The sequence below is a fragment of the Leptopilina heterotoma genome, unplaced genomic scaffold (genome assembly GCF_015476425.1).
Source record: "Leptopilina heterotoma isolate Lh14 unplaced genomic scaffold, ASM1547642v1 Lhet_397, whole genome shotgun sequence".
Lineage (NCBI taxonomy): Eukaryota > Metazoa > Arthropoda > Insecta > Hymenoptera > Figitidae > Leptopilina > Leptopilina heterotoma.
The window spans coordinates 766,533-786,192 of NW_025111062.1; the positions used below are offsets into that span (position 1 = coordinate 766,533).

Sequence of the window (19,660 nt, forward strand, 5' to 3'; positions counted from 1 at the left end):
TGAATTATATTGCGAAGAAATTTGTAATAAATTTGTAAATAATTGAATTTTTGTAAAATTTATTATTTTATAAAAATAATTGAATGTAAGGGTAGAGTTTGATTAAAAAAAATTTAAATATTTAAATTTTTTGGAAAATTTTATTTAAATAATACCTATAGATATATTGAAAATCATTCAATTGAGGAAAATTTTTGAATATAATAGAAATTTTGCCAAGACTTTTATTAAAATTTTTGAAAATAATTTTGAATTTCGGAGAAGAATTTTATTATTTATAAAAATAATTGAAATTTTCAAGAGAATATTTAAATTTTTTTCAACATAATTGAATTTCTACGAAGAATTTTATTACTTTTGAAAACAATTTAATTTTTCAATCATTTGTAATTTCTCTAAAATTCTCCAAATTATATCGTTCAATTTACGAACTTTTTGTTCTTTTTTAATCAAATTACAGACTTTTAGAAATTTTGTATTCTTTCTTATTAAAAATCACTTAAATTTAGTAGAATTCATGTAGAAATTCTATAGAATCGTTCTAGTGAAATTCTATAGAACTTTTTCAGCTGGGAAGGGGTCGTCCATATACCACGTGGACAGTTTAGGGGGGAGGGGGGGGGGGGGTCAAAAAGTGCCTAAAAAATGTCCACGTGGTATATGGACGACCCATAATTTATCAAATTAACCAAAATTTATTTCTATTATTTCCATAGAACGAATAACTTTCTATTCTGACGAATGATTTGTCAATAAAAAAGAATTTATGAACCCTAAAATAAATTCAAATAAAAAAGTAATCTAATTGTATTATTATAATTATGGAAATAATAAATAATAATCTAATTTTATTGTCATATTATATAGAAATCAATTCAATTTAGGGTAATTCAACGAAATTCCTATATAACATTCTGTTTTGAAAATGACAATATTTTTATTTGTCATATTCAACGATTGTTCGTCGCTTCATTTTGCCTGAGGAGAAATAATTGAGTCGCGGTGGTGGGACAAGTGCGTGAGTAAGATAAACGGTCACGACACAGTGGAAATTAATAACAGCGAGAATTTCGTGCCCTATGCCTACAGCAATAAAAAAAGGAGCATGTACGAAGCATTTTTTTTTCTCTCTCTCTCTCTTTCTTACAACTCGAATAGAAACACGTGTGGTCACGTATTCGTAAATTAGTATAATGGACTCGATCATTAAAATCACATCACATACAATTCAGCCATATTCACACATGTCTTTCTAATTATGTGTATACAATATTGTATAAAAATAATTACTCAGTCAATAATATCCGAATTACATTGTAATGCACATTTTTATTTTCTTTTATAAGAATTTTACATACGATAAGAATGTGTTGTTAATTCTTTCTTGTCATATTGTATTTAATTTTGGATACATAATAATTAAATCATTTTCAATATGCTTTGGCATCTGATTATTTATTTCGATATAGTATAACTTTGAAAATTATTCAGGGAAAGTTATACGTCAACTGTACGTGAATGATTCTCTGCAAGTGAGAATCACAAAATGATAAAAACTGTTTCGAAAAAACTTTGACAGTATGCGAAGAATAATTTTTGTTTTTTTAATTTTTGGACAATCACGAAGAGAATGATTTGGCCACTTGTTGAATTCAGGTGTTATGGAGGAATGGTTAGAAGAGGTGGAGTAAAACCGGGGTCGCTTCACTTGTTGCAATCATCAAACGAAATAGTCATCGAACAGGTTGTTTCAACAGTTAACTCAATTGTATATTTGATACTACCCTTCACGCAGCAGTTTTAGCGTCTATATATGTATATAAAGCGCGCCCCGCGAATCTAAATTTTCTTCCCGCTTACGTGATTAATTGTAAATGATATCACGTATTAAAGACCATTGGCTTTAACTGCAAAAAAAAACTTTTTTCTCGTTTCTGAATTATATATAGGTACAAAATTATTATTCAATACTTTATTTAATACCTTATTCAAATCTTTAATATATTATATTTGAAATCCAATTATTCTGCCAATTGATTAAATATTAGGAAGAGTTTATTAATATTCACGTAATTTCTATGCTTTATTTTCCAAATCCGAAAATATTCGATAATTATTTTGTGGAATGTGCATAATTAAGTACACTATGAGAAGTAGTTGGCTCAAAGTTTATTGTAACATTCTCCAAATACATAATTTTGAATTATTTCATGTTTTTTGCTTTATTGCTTGTGTCTTTTTGCGTCTTTTCAGTTTTTCTTTCTTTGACAAATGCAATATTTTTCTGCATATAATAAAACACGTGAAAAAGTGCTCACGTGTCAACACATATGTAAACAGTGTGTGATTTTGAATTTTACAAACAAGCATATACTCAAGGGATTTGCATGTGATGATGTATATCAGAGGTGTTTATAGAAACCGGTTCACGTTTATATTCATTGGCGCATGTGACAAGTACGTTGGGATAAAAAGGGAATTTAACTTATTTTTACTGTGATGCACTATGATGGAAGGGAATTAAGTCGTCTTCTCGACCAACGTTTTTTCAGTATTAAAATCAATACTGAAAATTAGCCTCCTATTAAGTCGGAACTAATACAAAACAATATAAAAAAAATAATGCCAAACAACTTAGTTAATTTAACTAAAAATTAAAAAAAAAAGTTTCCGATACCGGGAATCGAACCCGAGCCTCCTGGGTGAGAGCCAGGTATCCTAGCCACTAGACCATATCGGAGGATGGGATGCTCCTCTCTCTTTCATTACGATAACTGGAAAACACCTCCAAACAGGAACTATACTAAAGAAACTATTACCCAACCCAACAAGGCAAAAAAGCAAAATAGTCCCGAGTGATTCATTGAATATTTATATACCACCATGAGAAGCGTATTCCAAGTGTGCACATATATAGGTGTACGACACTCAAATAGAATCGAGTAACGATGTTATGCTAGAATTGATTTTCCGAGTGATGCCCCCCGCCCCTCTTTTCAAGACAGATGGTTCCACTCGGCAGAGGACGGTCTGAACTTAATTAAACCAAAACACGTAGATCTGATATAGAGTGACTTTTATATACGTTGTAGAAATAGAAGAACCAAAGGAGAGGGACAATCCATGAAGATCGTGACAGTGGTAAACGAGTGACCTTTCGTTTTATATACGGGGCCTTTGATGTTTCGCGCGTGGTAACGAAGGGGGGTGAGGAGAGAGAGAGAGAGAGAGAGAGAGTCGCAGATCCTCAGAAATACCGATTGCGCACCTCTGGCTGACAAGCATTCTATCGCGTGCTCAGAACCTTCCCTTTCTCTTGGAATCTTCGCCCATCACAGCCACCCCCCTTCACTTCTTACCACAGATAATTCATCCCCCCTCCAACTCTCTCACTCATACACAAATAATCTTACACTTCCTTCCTTCCTTTCTATATTGCAGTCACGGTATGCTTTCATACCATCCTCTATATTCTTGATTTCTACTTTAATCACTTCATACGATAATTAAGGGATGGCTTATCAAGTATCGAGCCTCGCAAAAGCATTTCATTATAAAATCCTTACAAGCATTTGATTAATTGTTACGATTATGCCAGCCAATTTTCCTCTTAAACGAGAGCCAAATTGGTCACTTCTTCAAAAGTCAATTTAAACAAAATTTCTTTTTTTTAAAAATAGGGCAGATTAGGTGCGATTTTGAAATTTGATTTTCGATTTTAACATCAAACTTTACTTTGATTTTCATTTTCATTCTAACTTTGACATGTATAATTTGACGTTGACTATCAAAGTCAAAATCAAATTTAAAGGAAACGTCAAAATCGAATACAAAGTCCAGGTAATATTCAGGCAATATAGAATTTTTTAAAATTAATGTTGACGTTATGTAACATAACTTTTTGTAATTTAAGAAATATTCTAAAAACTTTTTTCAAAATTTTTTCTTAAAGAAAATAAGAAATTTCATCTGTCTATAAATAAATTTGCTTTCCCAACGATTTGGATTGTAATAAAGAAAAAATTTATCAAGTGATGATGAAAAAGTAAAAGAGAAATACATTTAATGGGTTTTTAGTGTGTGGCTATGTTTTCAAAGAATATCAAACTCCTCTTTTCCTATATAGGTTCTTGTAACTACCTCCTTTGAAACCGGCGTCATAAATCATATCAGAGGGAGAAGGGTAAAGATAGAAAAAAAAGAAGACACTCAAAGGGAATCAGAAAGAAAGAAAGGCCGAAAGAACAAGAGAGAGGAGAATCATCATTTGCGACACATTGCTCTAAGGAAGAGAACACTGAGCGACCAGCCTTATAAATATAAATATTTTCTCACTGCAAGGAGAAATATTATTGTTGCAATATCTCTGGCTTAATTTAAACATTTTTTATCTTTTAAAATTAACCCTAGTGTATATTCCTACCCCCCCCCCTTACACTGTAAAAAATAATTCTTATTTTCAGTCCAATCCAATATTCATCTTAAAACGAAAGGAAATACTCTCCGATGAAGAGTATAATGTTCTTAATTCAAGAATAGAATTTAAAAGGATTTTAGAAGACGAACAAGCATAATTTTTTTTCGATGTATAAATAAGAAGATATTGTAAATTGAAAAATATTATAAAGAAAATATTATCTGAAGAAGAATATTTTGCGAGTCTATTCAGGCAGACAATACCTGTCCTATAGATGTCAAAAAGGCCATATTATAACAATAGTACGGAATAATATACAGCAATGAACTTGACTTGTTGTCACGACCAATGACCCAACTACACTCATAAGTCTTTTTTACAGTTAAATGCCGAGAAAGTTTAAAAACATTCTTATAACCAAGTACATCAATAAAAGTAATTTAATTCCGTTATATCAATTTTTGTTCTGTGGCTAATGAATTTAGAATATTTTTTCAAAAATTCAACGCTACGTTTTAATTTTGATAAATTGAGATGAATTTAGATAAATGTAGAAAAGGATTTGATTTACAATGGATGATGACATGAGGCACAATATGTATGTGTAGGAGAAAAGCGATACAGGAATATAGCGGACATAACTCGACCTCTCTGTCGGCAAGTCGGCATATGGTGCTGTAAACTATCTCACAGCACTTTGATAAAGCGCAAGTGAGAGCATGTTCGAGTACATTTCTCTATGTATAACGCTTGACCTTACGTATTTAGCACACATGTAAAGTATATACATCAAGTGCACCAACAATGGGCAGTTAATCTCGAGAATTCGACCTGCACCAAAACCGAACCACATCTCCTTGACCTCAAAACATATCTCCAAAGACCTTAAAAAGCAAGAAAAAAGAAATCATATAATCGCGATACAACAATGGAAATCCATTTGCATCATCCAAATTTTACCGTTATACTATTTTAGTGCAAACAAAATAATGCAAGTGAACAATGATTAGGTGTATTGTTCCTTCAATAAATGTGAAATTAATGAACATATCGATTATCCGCCATGTGGAAATAAAAAAAGCAAACAGCTCTTCTATATTCAGCATGAATGGCACGCGAGCATTAAAAGAACGTGTAAACCATGAATGTTTTATCATTTTATCATTGCGTGACAAATGCACTTTCATCAGTTTATTTCTTTCATTTTGTTATATGTATACTCTAAAGTAAAATTGTAAAATTTTCAGTATTCGTTTCAGTGATTATGTACTTGCATTAATGTAGGTAAAATAATGCAGGTAAAAATGGACAAATAGGACGCGTAAGTATCAGAATGAGGAATATTAACTCAGAACCATTAGTAAATAATTATGACTACGTGGCGGGAATTACTGATCGTAAAATCGATCTAAAAGGTGGTGTTTCCTTTTGTAGTATAGTACAGTGGTAAGTGGAGAAAGAGGTATTGAATAACTATCCAATAACTACTGAATATTTTTTACTGTGGGAAGTTTGTCTTTTAGGTCAGTAGACTAAATGCTGCTTCTCAAATCTAACTACCACATGCTGCATAGATATTAACCCTAAACATCTGCATAAATTTAACATCCTAAAAGTATAACATTGTTATTTAGGATCGTCCAAAAACTACTTTCAACTCTCATCTAAACTGCTCCAAATTTTTAACTACTGGATGTTTTCAATTGACGTTCAAAAACTGCAAATAAATTATGCAGAAATTAATTTTATTCGCTAACTTACGAACAACTGCAGAATAAACGGACAATTTTATAGTGTTTAGATGATTACATCTGCATTCTGTATAGCATAACAAAGATAATTACTGAAACATTATGAAATTAAACGGATAATTAATGTTAGCATGTTTAAATGTCCGAAATACCAAAAATTGCAACTACAGATAGCAGACAATTTCAGCATCAAGATGTTTTGGATTAACGAATCTGAATCCAACAACTACAAATATTAACAGACAATAGATGTTCAGGAAACCATTACAGAATTAGCATCTGAAACTTCTGACTTGTGAACAACAACAACAACAACAGCAACAACAACACTAACAGTCAATCCAGATTAGGATCAAACACTTTTTCTAAGGATATCAAAATGAGAAAAAAAAGTACCAAAATTGTTGTTTTGTGTCTCAATTTCCATATCCTTAGAAAAACTGTGAGCTAGATTAGCATCAAACACTGATCCATCAGTTTAGGATCAGTATCTTTAACACACACTATCTAGATTTCAACTGGAATTAGATTACTAATTCGAGCCAATCAGAAGCAAGTGCAAGAATTTGTGTGAGCGCATTTTCGGAAACATTAACAGACACACATGAGAAATTTAGCACTTCCAGTTCAAAGATCCTATATAAGTTGTCAACCAATGAAATCCTCGACTCGATTGTCTCTACTCTCTCTCTACCATCGTCACTAACAAGGGCCAAGGATCGGTACTTGTTTGACATGTAAATGTAAATGTTGAAGCAGACCCTCCGCACAGTCTCTCAACCTTGTCTCCTAGTATCCAATTATCTGGACATTATTTCTCTTCCCTGGTGAGACCCACCAGAGAGAATCACTGTTGCTGTGATATTCGGGGTGGGTCATGGGGGAGGGAGCAGGGGGTAGGGGAATTCTGTTGCGGCAAGAATGTTGCGGATATCCCAACACAGTCTCACCAGTGGTTCTTAATCAAATAATAATTTATAATGCAAAGAAATAATTCAAAGAATCAATATTAGATAGAATCAATTAATCAAAAATGGAAAAATTAACTTTGTTTTCTGCAGTATCTAAGATATCCATCAAGATTATCTATCGATAAGGCATCTTACTTTAAGATACTTTGGTAGTCACATTTTTGAGTTGTTTATTTAAATTTTCAAAAATTTATCAAAACCATTTTAAAATGCATTGGTTTTTAAGATGGACGATGAAAAAATAAGAGGTTTTAAACAGTTTTAAAAAAAGGACTACAACGTGTATTTTGAAGATGCTCCATTTTGCATTGTACCATTCCTATCTTATAGGTAAACATCTTAAAGTTGAAGATATTCTAAAAGACGTCATGAAGTAACTTATAATTCTAAGATGAAAGAAATATTTAAATTCCTGTCAAAACATATGAAGCACCTTAGATATCACTGAGAAAAATAAATCTTACTTTCAGCCACACAATTTATTCTAAGATGGAATTTACAGCTTTAATATCTTATTTGAAGTTATCAAAAAAGTCACCTATTTTAACATCAGTGGAAAGTAAAGAGGGAAGAAATAATAAGGAACGAATGTAATTGTTTGATGAGTTATACAATTAGTGTTATTTTGGGGGTCCACGAGAAGAAATGAGAGGAGAAAAAAGTATTTTGATTCGTGGGTTGCTGGGGCTAATGGCGATTCTACAATGAGGTATCACGGAATATATCGTATTGACGCTTTTATTGGAGAGATTTCAGTCTTCTGGAAATTGGCTTAATCTTCTATATTTCATTTATTTTCGGAGAGAATTGAAGCATTCGAATGAAAGCCTCTGTTGGGATTTCAGTGGGCGGTGGTGGTGTTCCCCTCATCAAATGCTTGTCATACCCGTTCTTACCCTCAAACCTCGAGCCTATATATATCCCGACAGTCCGTAAAGCCTGACCCACCCCTGTACACATTGTCGACGATTCTAACCCACCTTCATCCTCGCCTCTCTTTCTCTCTGTCCACAACTCACTCCTTCTCTTTTACACAATCTACCCCTCATAACTCCCAAGTACGAACTAAAGCCCAGTCTCGTGATATGCCTCAGGGCCAAAAATTATGCCGCTAAAACCCACCAATTACGGCAGAAGGGTGCTAGCCATATAGTGATCCTCTTTTCGATTTGGTTTAACGCTACTTTCACATGTGAGTGTATAATTTACATACGCAATCCTTTTTTTCTTCCGCAGTATGTAAATCTGAGAATTAAGGTCGACCGAATGTTTCAAACCAACAGCGGATAATATCCAAAAACTCTTGTCATCGCGGAAATTTAAGTTACTATCGATTATTTATATCAACCATAAAATTGCTACTCTCTACTCTACTCTAAGTAGATTCTAAAAGTGTCGACCAATTTTCCATTCGCACATGAAAAATATTCCCAAAAATCGTAAATTGTTTAAAAATTCTTTTTCATTACATACACCTGTCATTTTGAATATTGGGTAAATATTCCGTAAAAGCTGGTACAATTTTTTGCTTTTTCCATGTTTCATGATTTTTTCCCCCTCTTATTGTCGTTGGTGGTTTTCTCTCTCTCTCTCTCTCTCTCTCTCTCTCTCTCTCTCTCTCTCTTGCTTTTGTGTTTGTTCAAGTGTGATACAACACATATTGAAGAGAACGAAACGCAACCGTGTTTTATGAGCGCAAATACAAATTTTATAAAATACACCAAATCTCGTTCATTTCTAAAAAGTTAAAAAGACTTAAAGGAATGTTGATCTCTCGGTATAGTGGAAATATATAAATATATATTTATACACGGTCTGTTTTTAATAAAACTGCGGCTACACTGTTTGATATTGATGTAAAAAACACGTAGTTAAAATTTCAGAGAGCTAGAATACTTTTTACAGAAGCTATGAATAATTTAACCCTCTGCCGTTGCTGACTTATCCCCACTCCTATCGCCTAACGTCCCCCCACCAGGTGTTTAATCTGTCGATTTCTGACCATAACGGTCGTTCGCAACAAAGTTTTCAAAAAGAAACCAAAAGAAACTTAAATTATGTTAATATAAACCTTATTTAAAAGTTTGCAAATGTTTTTTCCACTTGATAAAAAAAATAAATTGCAAAAAGCAAATTTTTGATATTGTCCGATTAAAAAAAAAGATGCGACGACATTTTCAGGGAAGGAAAAATATGAACCTGGAGGATGTGCGGAGTTGGAGGCTCAATAAAAAAAATTCGCACGATGACAATCGCTAATCAAATTGTGCACCGGCTAATTGTTCGTTGAATCGTCCGAGGAAATTGGAATGGGATGAAAATTGGAAAGCTCGCCTCGGGGGGAGGGAGTGGAAAAAAAAGTCGTTCATTCTCGCGGAACATTGTCGAAACGACGACGAACGACGACGAACGACGACGTCGACTGCGGATACTATATTAGTTTTGTAAGTTTTGTTATATACGCTTTTGGTTCAGTTGAACCTCACACACTGTACATATATACATTGAAAATGTCCTCGCTTCCGGCTTTTTGAATTCCTGAATATTCACGATACATCTCATATCAAAGTTTCATTTATCTATCGAGGGAGAGAAGATAACTTTGCTTTACAATTTTACATTCATTTGCTTCAATTGATGAATTCTGATAAACCTTACACGGGGCGGTATTTCTAATTATAAGATTCGAATTTCTGCTTTTTTGCACCAAAAGGACTTGAAATTAAGACCATATTTTGCAGATAATGATCTTAATTTGAAATCCATTTTGAAAAACTGCACACTACGTTCTTCGGAACTATTTAAAAAATAGTATATTTAATGTTGAATGGGATTACAAAGAAACGTTCATTGACACCACAATCTTATGATTCATACTGCAAACTGTCTGGTTAACGCCTACTTACTATTGCATGCGTTAACTAATTAACTCGACATGCATCTTAACGATCAAGCGCAATAAAAATAGGAGATTTTTTTTTATATCCTAAAATAAGAAGTTAGAAAAATGGTATAAGATGTTTTATAAATGATTATCTTACTTGATATCTATAAGGTGCTTTATAAATTCTTATTGATATCTCTATAAGATGCTTTATACGTTTGAACAGTTTAAATATTTCTTTCGTCATCTTAGAAAAGTAAGATACTTGAGATACTAATTTAAGAAGTTAAGGTGCTTCTAGCAAAATAAGATGTTTAGCGATAAGACATATACTTATGAATCGTAAGATGCGCCGAAAATTTAAGTGATTAAAAAGTAAGATGCATAAAGTGTTTTCCATATGTGCCCATACAGTTAACTTGAAAATTTTTTTCCTGAAAAATATGCTAAAAATGTGTAAAGCATTATTATGAAGATACCTTTAAAATCTTAAACTAACATATATTTTAATAAATAACTAGAATAGTGACTAAAAAATATCTGGAATAGTCTCTTATTTTTCAAGTGTGGATGTATATGTAGACATTATATTACTAAAAAAATAAAAATGATTATACTTTGCTACTTCCTAATGTATAATAATATTAATATCGTAATATATAATATTATAGGACAAAGCATCCTGCTATCAACAATACTCAAGAGTGAAAGATTTGATATTTAAAATTCAAATCGAAAACTATTCAATACATCCCGTGACGGCAATATAGCGATTCTCTCACATTCGGTAAAATACTCGAATTGATTTTAGAATCAACTGAATGAATAACGGATGTGTTATAGTATAGTGTTTATCAAAATGATTATTACTGTATACAAGTTATTACTGCCATTGTCTGAACAGTGCACACCGATTATACGAATGTGCATTATACAATTGCATATATAATATGAACGTAATGACAGACACGAAGGAAAATTTATTGAGATATTTCGCTTTCCTAATATATAATAAAATTATTTGCAGCAAGCTTGACGTAAGCTTGCGGATCTTTAGGATCAGAGAAAAAGTGCGGAAATTTATCTGGAAAAGTTAGAGTTTCTTAACTGGAACAGTTAAGGAAAAACAAAATAAAATGTTTGTGGCAACTCTGTAGTTGTAAAAATAGCAATAATAACAATAACAGAAACAAGAATATAGTAGAAATAATAACTGAATGAATTATATTTCTAAAATTAGATGCACTTTTGATATTTGCACGAATTGAAATTTATTATCCCCGCGTGTGGATTTCTTTCATGTTTAAGACCCGAAAGGAAACGTATGACGGGTTTTTTTGGAGCGATTCGTCATTCATCACGTTCCAACGCGTGCCAATGAGTGCCGCATGTATATCCTCACCATAGGGATTAAATGTACGTACAGTGTATACAGGGAATATAAAAAAGAAACTCGTCCCCTTACGTCATGTATATATATATATATGTATATATACAGGGAATAAAAAATCCTAACTGTGGCTCGCTGTGGCTCGATGTCCTCTTTCATATAGAAAGCCTGGGGTTCTTTTCACATTAGGTATAGTGTATTTGCCCATTTCTTTTTTTTTCTTCTTCTTCGCATAAAATAAAGAAGAGTCAAAGATGTGTGTATAAAGGTGGGGCGTAAAACGATAATTGCCTGGTTAACCAATACAAACAAAACAAATTCAAACTTATAAATTTTACCAGCCTTTTTCTACATATTTTATTATTTATACTTTTCTATTTATTTTAGGAGACATTTTTCTTGTTCAATACTTTTCTGTACTCGTCCTTTGTCTCTCATTCTTTTTAGATGCTTTCTTTTCTTTCTTTATATATGTACACATACTCGTAATTTCACGCGCCACATGACCTCAAAGTCTTACATACCGGACGTGGTGTGGTAGTGCCACCGATTTCGCACGTGTCTGTTTTTCTCTCACTTCCTATTCGCGGTTCTTCTTTTACCGCTTTCCCAAAGCTATATGGCGATTTATTTTTATCGTAAAAGAGAAATTGCTTTTCTCGACGCAAAATATATAAGAGGGAGAAGCAGGAGAAGAAAGAGAGAGAGAGAGAGAGGCCGGAAGAACGGTTCTCGCAAGATTTACTCTTTAGAACACGTCCGACAGTCCACGAAAGACGACATTGGCGACATTAGTGTGAAACTTGCATCGATTCATTTTTATATTTCTCACTCACTCTTTCTTTCTTAAAAAAATGTGTTGGACCAATTTTGGAGGAACATAGTCGGGGTTGGACCACCGTTTGAACTTTGTTTTAAAAAAATGTAGTCAAGGTTGGACCTTATAGTCAGGGTTGGACCTTATCTGAATGTATATATTTATTTATAAATTTATAAAATATAGTTAAAGGGGGTTGAATAACTTGGGAGTCACTAACAAAAGCTTCGTAGGCTTAGATGGCGCTAGTGTTCTTATTTAAAAAATAGCAGGGGTCCAACCCTGACTGTTCACCCAGTTTCTCGTTTACAATATGAAAAAAAGCGTTGGAAATAGGATCAAACAATTCGTAAAACTATCCATTTAACGATTTAACCGTTGGGATAAAATAGGCTCCCAAGGTCAGCAATAACGATTTTTTACTACAAAAAAAGAGTTGGACTGACTTTACGAGTTCTCATTAATACAGGTTCGTCAAGTAGAAAAAGAAAAAGGTTTCACTGTGTTATAAATTAGATTCAAAATCGAATTCTCTTTCACTAAGCTATCAATTTCTCTATGGTAAAAGAATAAATTTGATTTAACGTCAATGATGAGAATTGCAGTTTTTTTGACGAGTTGGTTCATTATCGTCATATATAATCATCAATTATAGGGTAGTTATAAAATATTATCGTCGACAAAGTGTCACGTCATATTTTATAATGTCAATAATTATAAATGAAATCTTTTAATCCTTATATTAAATAAATATTTGTTTTACGTTTCATTCTTGACTATAATGTAAATAAACAACAGACTGCGTGCGATTTCTAGGTCTCGAGAAAGTGGCGCCTCTACTGGCTAGGAATAATTGAGCGAACATGTTATTGTAAAGTCACAGAGGCAGATCTAGATTCATTGATTTGTGGTGTCGAATTGTAAAGTAAACTTATTTTCTCCATTATAGGCCTACACATTTTCTTTAAGGATATGAAATTGAGACAAGAAAACGAATCAAAATGTTAGGCCTATTAAATATTCAACATTTAAATAATATTCGTTATTGTTTAATAATTAATAGACTGAATTGCTTATTGCTCCCTCCATGTGACTGTCAATCACGAACTAGAATATAAAGATTAGAATCGCCATAAATTTATTTGACCCCATAAAGGGGGATTCACGCAAGTTAAAGTGTTTTTCTTTTCCCTCACGACTCGAGCGCCCTTTTCTTCTAGGTGGGGGGAGGGAGCGAAATAGAAAAAGATTTCTATCCTTTCCCTATTTATTATTATCGTCATAAGGAGTTTCAATATAAAAGAGAAAAATATACAAATATCATCCATCTCTTTCTATCTCAAGTAAAAGTTTTCGATTTTATTGCTCATTCGCCTAATCTGCTTAAACCTATTAAAACTCGAAGGAGAATAGATTCTTAATTAGAAACGTAAATGGAAATGCAATCGTAAACGTAAAAGAAGAACGAACTATCTCTATCCTTCTTTAACTCTCATTCTAACGATTGCAATTTCGATTAAAAATCAATTATCCACTTGTCTCGGCGATTAATATTGGTATTACCAATAAATATATTTATATAAAAATTCATCAAAAAATTCAAATGTGACGCGCTCTCATTATTATCTATTACGAATTAGAGGTTATATTTGGGTTAAATTTATCTTAATTGAAAGTTAATTTTTAATTATGTAGACTTGAAAACAGTTTCTATTGAATATTATGGATGTAATGAAGACTTGACGGTCAATCATTTTTAATAGTAATTGATTCTCTTTCGGTATTTTTACTATACGCAAATTATAAGCATAACCTCAAATTCTTTGATTTTCATCTTGAGAGCGCGTCACAAACTCGTATATAAAATGTAGAAATTATAATTAACTAGCAAGAAATGTTGCGGCAATATTGTAGAAAATTTCTTTTTTACGCAAACACGTTTATATATTATGTTGAAATAAAGAAATTTTGACGAATTTTTAAAATTGATATTAGGCGAAAATAACGTGAAATTAAGATAATATTTTTGTAGAACTAATTTAATATTGTTGGCAACATTGCCAACTTTGCCGCAACATTCAGTTGTTATGTAAGAGAAAAATATTATAGATTATGTAAAAAAATTACTCACGGCAGCGGCTGGAAGTCTCGCCGGCGTGGGGTACATTTTAATTGTTTCAATAAAATCACTTCATGATTAAATTTTGATAAAGAATTTCCGGATCCATCCTTCTTCACTTCTTTTTGGCCGAAAAAAAATCACGGTCGATTCGTGCTCCTTCAGTATTAACTTTTTTTCCTCTCTCTCTTCCTGTATGTATATATGTTTCAAATTCACACCAACATTTAAAACGTGACGGTACTCCACTCACACGTGAGAGTCCACCACTCCTTTATATTTAACCTCGAGAATACTCCTCTTCGTTATTTTTTCTCCTTTTCTTTTCTTTTTTCTCTTCTTTATCTCCTCCTCTCTCCCCCTTTCTCTCTTCTTTATATTCTTTTCTCTGTTTCAGCCTCTTTCACAAAACTTAAACTCACTATGTGTATCCTTCGAGAAACCCCTCCTCCCTCCTCTTCTCTCTCGTTTTCCCCAAAAAGTTACGACGGCATTCCGACAAGTTCGTGTATCGGAGACAAAGGCATTCTAAAAACGATCGTTTTCTTGACCACCCTGATATTACATAATCGACTACATTATATCCAGTCTAATGTCGACCACAACAGGTTTCTTATATTACAAGAAGAAGAAGAAGAACAAAAATCTTTCGACAAAGTTTCTTACAATCACTTTCTTTTTCTTTTTCTCTTTTTTTTTTTTATTATTACAGTGAATCTTCACCCCTTTATATAATAAAATTCTCTGGAAAAAAGAGAGAAAAAAAACTTGAAAAAGTCGCTTTTTATCCAAACCCCTTCAATTTTTTTTTACTCATAGTTCACCAAAGTTTTCAACTCGTAAACTCCCCCTACCGTCGTGCCAAAGCCGTTAAATTTCTTATCTACTGTATGTATTTACACAATTGTAGCTACTTCTATACGATAAATTGCGAAAGAGACGTGTACGCAAAGAAAATATTTCTATAGGTGCAACAATTTTTTTTAACCAGCTGAATCGTTTTTATTTTTTACAATAGTTCTCAAGAATAGATCTTATTCTTGTTTTAATCGAGTTAAAATGTTTTTTTGGGTTCTATTCCAGCGATAGAATTGTGATAAAGAGTAAAAGAAATACAAGAAATCGATTTTTATGTAATAATTAGATTAAAAACAATATAAATAATTAGATTAAAATAGGATTATCGGGAAGAAGCTTATCTCGACATAAAATACGTATTATTTCAACAAGGCTTTTCTTATACACGATAAATTATTCCATACATACAACAGTCATATCACTAATTACCATTGAGGCAATGAGTCAAATGTTTTTAAAAAATTACGTCAATTATTTTTCCCTTTTTTATTTTCTCCCTCCCTTTCTATATAGAGGCAAACAAAATTCCATCCCTCTACAGTGACACAATTCAGTGATTTACTAAAAATTCGCATTTTGAAAGTAAATACCAGCGCGCACTAAGTGCATAAATGTTAAACGCATAGTCGTGTGAATGAGAGTTTACGAGGTAACCTATCGATTTATCCTTCGATTTACGATCGCATAAAATCGTTCTTTTCACCCCGAAAGAACACGGTCCTAACTCGAAGAATTAAAAAAAAAAAAGAAAAAAAAATTACTCCACATCGAGGTATAAATAGTAAAAAGCTGTAATATACAGAACAAACAAAATAGATGAAACATTTTTTATCAATAAGAGAAGAAAAAAGAATAGAAATCAGAGTCCGTTTTTGAATAGAAAAATCTATGAATTGGGATATATATGAATTTTACTTTCAGCTAATATCTATGATAATAAGAGGGTTTCAAGGAAGAATAATTTAATTCGGATTACATCAGTATAATAGCACCCCTCGACGATTGATTTTCAAAACGATCCTAAAGTGCTGTTTATAATATTAATGCAACGCTCCCCCTCTGTTGTTCTGACGGTCTCGTTTACTTTCCAATGAGGTAGAATCTCCACTCTTGGCGGACTCTTTAACTCATTTACCCTCGACGAGGGGTTCAGTTTCGTCATCTCCATTAACGTTTTTCCTTTTCTTTCCTTTTTTTCGCCCCCTCTCAATTCTCTTCTTCTCTTTTTTCTCAGACTGATTTGCCATAAAAAAATTATTTTTTTCCCTTTCTCCAGATAATCACTACATATATATATACACAGTGAGCATATATATATATTTGACAAAAATTGCTTAACAATCAAAATTCAAGATGAGCTGCGATAAATAGCGTGAGAATGTCTGCTACAAATTTACGACGATGAAACGTTTACAAAATCGATATCGTGCACGAGCGTCAAGACAACAACCTATATACTTTCGCAGTTCTGCGCACAAACTTATTTTACCCTTTCCTTTGTATTTCCTGCTGGGACATGAAAGATTCTTATCCAAACGCTATATCTATATATATACACACATATATATATACATATAAATTCAGAAAAAAGAAAAAAATTGTCTTAAAAGAACTTCTATTCCGCGTACTGTTTTCAGAGAAAATTGTTATAATGCAAAAAAGTTTCTCAAATTTTTGTCTTTTTCATCCAAAGAAAGATTCGTAACTTTCTCTATTTTCTCCAATCCTCTAATTAATTTATAATAATTACAAAACGTCAGTAAATAATAAACGATTGTCGATTTCGATAATTTCTTATAATTTCCCAACAATTTCTAGTTGCGAATATGAAAATAATTTTTGACTTAAAGAATAAAAGTTGAATTTCACTTGTTAGCTTTACTAATTAATTTCAATGAGTACGAACCGCGAGGTAGAAGTGAAAATACTAATTCAAAAATAATCGAGCGTGAGCGTAACGATCGAAAAGTATACATATATATATTTCTTATTTATTCACAGTTACAGCATTAATGTACTCTTCCACATATGCGACTACACAAAAATAAACAATCATAAAGTGACATTACCAATCAAATAAAAATTTTTTAAATTACAAGCAAAAAGTTAAAAATTTTCTTAAATTTTAATTAAGAAAATAAATATTGATAAAATACCGAAAGAAATAAAAATGTTACTGTTAATAATATTATATTACCACTATTGTAAAAGTGATAATATAATATTATTAACAGAAAAAAAGTCACGCATCTAATAATTAAAATTTTTGATAAATTTTAATGACAAATTAATTAAATTTAATTTTAAATAAAAATCAAATTTCGATATAAATTTTTGTCGATTTAGTCAAGTGTGTTATGATTAAAAAAGAATATTCGAAATCAACGCTAAAGACTACTATATTTATATCGGAAACAAATTACTAACTCTCGATATAAGTTAGCGTCGGCGGCAAGTTAAGTAATAAAGTAACAAGTGTCTGACTAAAAAACAAAATTTAACTTTTCCACTGTACTGCAAATTTAATGCAAATCAAATTTCTAAACAATTTATGAACTTATTTCTTAATTAATAATTAATAATTAATAATTAATAATTAATAATTAATAATTAATAATGTTTCTAATTTTTATTTACGGAAATAATTTATCTTTAAAAGCAAATTAACAATTGATAATGAATTAATAATTAAGGGTCAATAATTATGAATTAATAATTAAGAGTCAGTAATTAGGAATTAATAATTAAGAATCCACAATTAATAATTATAAATTAATAAACAGGTAATAATTAAGATTCAATAATTAAAAATTAACAATTAAGAATCAATAATTATTAACTAAGAATTAACAATTAATAATTAAGATTAAAAAATTAAAAATTAACAATAAAGAATCAATAATTCTTAACTAAGAATCAACAATTAATAATTAAAAATTAATAATTAATAATTGATAATCAATAATTTATAATTAAGAATCAATAACTAATAATTAATAATTAATATACTAAAACTTTTAAAATTGAAATCCGAAAAAGAGAAATTTCCAAATAAATAAATCATTTTTAGTGAGCGCTAATTTTTATAGACTCAATTTTTCTCGGTAATTTTCCCTCCAATTCTGAATTTCAATTGCATTATAAATGCGAAAAGAAAATCATTAGCAAGAAACAAATAGTCCCTCTATATATATATATGTGTGTATATAAAAAATCGTATTATCACGCCCCAAGGATCGTTTGCGCTTAGTTATTTAGTTGCCGCCTACGAACTCTCACCCTCCTGTTATTTCTCTCCCTTGACTCACTCACTCACTCTCTCTTTCTCTCTCTCTCCTCGATCCTTTCGCAGCTTCGTAACTGAGAATTAATAAAAAAAGAAAGAAGGCAAAAAAGCGGAGAATAATAATAAATCAATGAAAATAATAAAAGTGAGATTCTCTACGGTTTGTCGATGTCCATTGTCTCGATGATTTAACGAGGTGAGTATGTCGATTTGCGATTATGCTCTTAACTTCCTCCCACATTATATTCCAAACTGTAATTTCATATTTTACTGGCGAAAATCGTCTTATTTCAATTAACACTCACGAAAGTTTTTATTATAACCTATCTGTATAGTATTATTAGTATATAGCACTATAATGTTTATAACACTGTAATATTTATGATATGCAAGTAATCCATCTATTACTTAATAATCCACCCGGTAGTGCTATATAATATTATTTACCTATTAATACAAAATAATATACGAAATATCACATACTGTATAGTAATAATATCCCTAATTACCTCCATTATATCATAAAAATTATTTAAAATAAAAAAAAAAAAAAAAACCCAATTGAAAAGTTCTTAGTTGTTTCGAAAGGACGTAATTGCAAAAGAAAATTAAATCATTTCGCGAAATGTTACTCCACTGATAGTAAATTTTACAATATTCGTCTCTTGAACAGAAAAGGTTCTTAGTTAAAAAGCCAATAGTATTGTCACATTCTAGATTACTGAATAATTTACGGATCCAAGTCAAATACACTTTGTCGAAATGCCAGAAGGAAAAAACCAATCATAATTATCATTAGAAGTAGTGTTTTGATGACAATTGACGTATTGTTCCAACAATTTATTACCCTTTCGCAATCCATTATTCTTTAATAATGATTATAAGCAAATAATAGTAAATTGCTAATTAAGAATTATGTGATAGCTAGTTAAGAACGTTTAGATCTTAATAATTTGGAATTTATTCTACGTCATCTAAATTCTTATTTTCTCCCATATGAGAGCACTGACATTTCATCTGAAAATCAATTCAAACTTTATGACCTATTCATATTCAATAGTTTAATGATGATGGTCAATGATGGTTTAAGAAATCGCTAAACCGACATAAAAGAAGTGGTCTACCCTAAAGACCCAAACACCTTTCTACCTTTTTCCTTCTACCTGT

General features: G+C 31.4%; 1 protein-coding gene and 1 non-coding gene across 16 annotated transcripts in view; both read right to left on the reverse strand.

The window, feature by feature from the left end:
• LOC122506151 (protein groucho-like) overlaps window positions 1-19,660 on the reverse strand; it is a 66,564-nt gene that overhangs the window by 33,131 nt on the left and 13,773 nt on the right. For 10 of the 15 annotated variants that reach the window (XM_043618173.1, XM_043618160.1, XM_043618159.1 and 7 more), the window contains exon 2: window positions 14,362-15,093. The exons of 1 other annotated variant lie outside the window; for it this stretch is intronic. In XM_043618173.1, the coding sequence (XP_043474108.1) occupies window positions 14,362-14,397 (36 nt within the window). In that variant the 5' untranslated portion in view covers window positions 14,398-15,093. The remainder of the gene's footprint in view (window positions 1-14,361; window positions 15,094-19,660) is intronic. 4 more of the 15 variants (XM_043618163.1, XM_043618162.1, XM_043618161.1 and 1 more) reach the window with 2 other exon arrangements.
• Window positions 2,669-2,740, reverse strand: Trnae-cuc. The gene has a single exon. It is a non-coding gene; the product is annotated as a tRNA-Glu (tRNA).